General features: G+C 38.8%; 1 protein-coding gene across 1 annotated transcript in view; it reads left to right on the top strand.

Moving 5' to 3' along the window:
• The window catches only part of PC2 (prohormone convertase), a gene marked incomplete at its 5' end in the record, with an annotated part of 77,431 nt that overhangs the window by 49,213 nt on the left and 25,136 nt on the right, over window positions 1-3,082 (top strand). Inside the window, 1 exon segment of the mRNA NM_001204470.1 lies at window positions 1,190-1,225. Within this exon segment, the coding sequence (NP_001191399.1) occupies window positions 1,190-1,225 (36 nt within the window).

Raw genomic sequence — 3,082 nt, 5'->3', positions numbered from 1 at the left:
CTCTCTCTCTCTCTCTCTCTCTCTCTCTCTCTCTCTCTCTCTCTCTCTCTCTCTCTCTCTCTCTCTCTCTCTCTCTCTCTCTCTCTCTCTTTCTGTGTCATGCGTGTGTATGTATGTCTACCTAACCTATCTAGGTATCCATGACTCTCTTTCTGTTACTCTATCTCTCATTCTCTTTCTCCCTTTCATTTCGTGAATATGTGAGTCGATGTGGCTGTAAGCCGTAATGTAAATGTATGTATATGTTTATGTGTATATACAGGCATTTTTCTATGTGCTCCTAAAAAGACAGTTCAGCGTACTTTATGGTGTATGGATTGTCCTAAAGTCCGTAGGTCTATAAGAGGCTTGGAATACTATATAGTGCACCATGTTGAAAATGTAGTCAAACGGATATAGTTCAGACTGATTTCAGTTATGCTATAACTGTGAAAACGCCTTATTGCTTTTGAAACACACACTACCCAACGACTGTTTTTACGCCACGTTAAAGGAGCTTTAGCATCTTGTAACGAATTCCAAACTTAAAGCATTTTGCAAAGATCATCACTCAATCACATCAAACGCGTGGGTAGAAATATTAGTTGGTGCTGTATTTTTTTCAAGAGATTTTTCAAAATGCATATTATTTGAATATAAATGTCTCGTTATCAAGTGAGCTGTTGTTAATGGAGCCTTGGCGTTTTATCAACCATATTGGGACATAACAACAATTGAAACAATAGTAATTGGAAAATGTTACATGATATATCGAGGGAGTACAGCACAGCAGAGCGCCCTGACCTTTATGATATATTGTTATTGAGTGATTTCTGATTAAAGATTTATCAGCTTTAAAAATGAATGATTTGAATGGACCAAGATTGAAAGAGGGGCAAAAATAGTGAGAAAGAAGAAAAGGTAAGACCGTGACCGAAAGTGATGGAGTGAAAGAGGTTTTTTTCTTGCTTTGAGCGAAAGAGAAAGACAGAAACAGGGAGACAATGACCGAGAGAGAGGGGGGGGGAGAAAGCCAGAAACAGGGAGAGAGAGAGAGAGAGAGAGAGAGAGAGAGAGAGAGAGAGAGAGAGAGAGAGAGAAAGCGAAATAGCGATATAGATAAAGCAAAAGCAAGAAATAAAATAATACCCACCTTTTTTGTTTGTTTTCGGATGAGTATGTTCTTACCTGTATTAATTGTTTTACAGGTATTGACTATCTACACGAGGACCTCAAGTTTAATTACGTAAGTATTAAATGATTATACATGTAATAGGGAAAGGAGGGGACATCTACAACAAATAACAGTATTATTATTATTCTTATTATTATAATTATATATATATATATTAAATTATTATTATTTTTATTACTTTGTATTATTATTATTATTATTATTATTATTATTATTATTATTATTATTATTATTATTATTATTATTATTATTATTATTATTATTATGGTTTTGGCTGTATATGTCAACAAGAAGTTGAAAAGCCATATCAGTCTTTCTTCAAAATCCTCGTGTTCTTCTCTCTCTTTGTTCAAAATCCTCATGTTCTTCTCTCAGTCTGTCTGTCTGTCTGTCTGTCTGTCTGTCTGTCTGTCTGTCTCTCTCTCTCTCTCTCTCTCTCTCTCTCTCTGTGTCTCTCTGTCTCTCTCTATCTGTCTCTCTCTCTCTTTCACACACACACACACACACACACACACACACACACACACACACACACACACTCCCCTCCTTCTCTCTTTAAATGATTCACTTAAACCCTTCAGCCGGTCTTCAGTTGTTATTTATAAGTATTCCTTTCAACATATATGCCGTTCTCCCCATTTCTCCCCTGAAACCCTAATTATTATACTGCAAAAGCCGCGTCAGTCTGTGATAGGATCCACAGTGCCGCGGACAGAGAAGTCCTTCCTTTAATTCCTTTGAACATAGCTAATCCTCTTACTGGCCCGTTGACCTGCCACCTTGCAGCTCACTTCATCTCTAGTAGGTGTCTCAGATCCAAGGTCTCCCTTGACATGCGATAATAGGGGAAAAATTGGCTTCCCATCAAGGAGTGGCTTTTGTGTCAAAGAAGGGAATCTTTCCTGAAGCAGCAGTAGACCAGGCTATAAATATTGAAGTCTTGAATTCAAGCCTTGCACTGAAAATTTCAAAATTACAAAATATTATCTATTCTCATTCCTACAAAACATTGGGAAGTCATTAATCTAAAGGTTATCTATAAGATCTTTGCCTGTCCATCTCCTAAAAGCCAGCCCCCTCTTTTGCCACTTTTAAGAGGCTAAAAATTCCGTACGCCGCCATCTTCGTGTACAAATCTTTTCGAGATGGGCATTAAAATGAATAATAACTACCACTAACGGGGTGATCCCTCTGCCCACCAAAGGTAAGTGCAAAAGGGGACCGGACGTGGGTACGTGGATAGCATATGGCGAAGAAGAGAACATGGGAATAAAAGATGGGTAGGGAGAAAGAAAAAAAAAAGAAAGAAAGAAAAAAAGAAAGAAAGAAAGAAAGAAAGAAAGAAAGAAAGAAAGAAAGAAAGAAAGAAAGAAAAAAAGAAAGGAAGGAAGAAAGAAAGAGAGAAACAGGTGGAAGCAGGGAGTGTGGGGAACATATAGAGAGACAGAGACACACTTGGACACAAAAAGAGAGAGATTGAGAGAGAGAGAGAGAGAGAGAGAGAGAGAGAGAGAGAGAGAGAGAGAGGCAGAGAGACAGAGAGACAGAGAGACAGAGACAGACAGACAGACAGACAGACAGACAGACAGACAGACAGACAGACAGACAGACAGACAGACAGACAGACAGACAGACAGACAGAAAGAGATTGACAGATTTGACATACAGACAGTCGGGAAAAGAAGAAAAAGGGGGAGGTTGGCCATGGGTGTTTTTTTTTGAAGTTGGATTTTTTTTGTTTGTTGGTTTTCGCCGTCCGCCCCTCGTTGGTTGTAACTTTGGAAAATTTTCGAGTTTTTTTGTGGACCGCTACGGGGATTCTCTCCGGGATAAACCCCTCTCAACCCTCCGGCTTTGTGTCTTCGGATGTTCTTGAGCCGCGCACCATCTCTGGAAAGAAAAAAAAAA

This window comes from Aplysia californica, unplaced genomic scaffold (genome assembly GCF_000002075.1).
Source record: "Aplysia californica isolate F4 #8 unplaced genomic scaffold, AplCal3.0 scaffold00143, whole genome shotgun sequence".
NCBI classification, from domain to species: domain Eukaryota; kingdom Metazoa; phylum Mollusca; class Gastropoda; order Aplysiida; family Aplysiidae; genus Aplysia; species Aplysia californica.
This window is presented reverse-complemented; position numbering and strand designations above follow the sequence as displayed.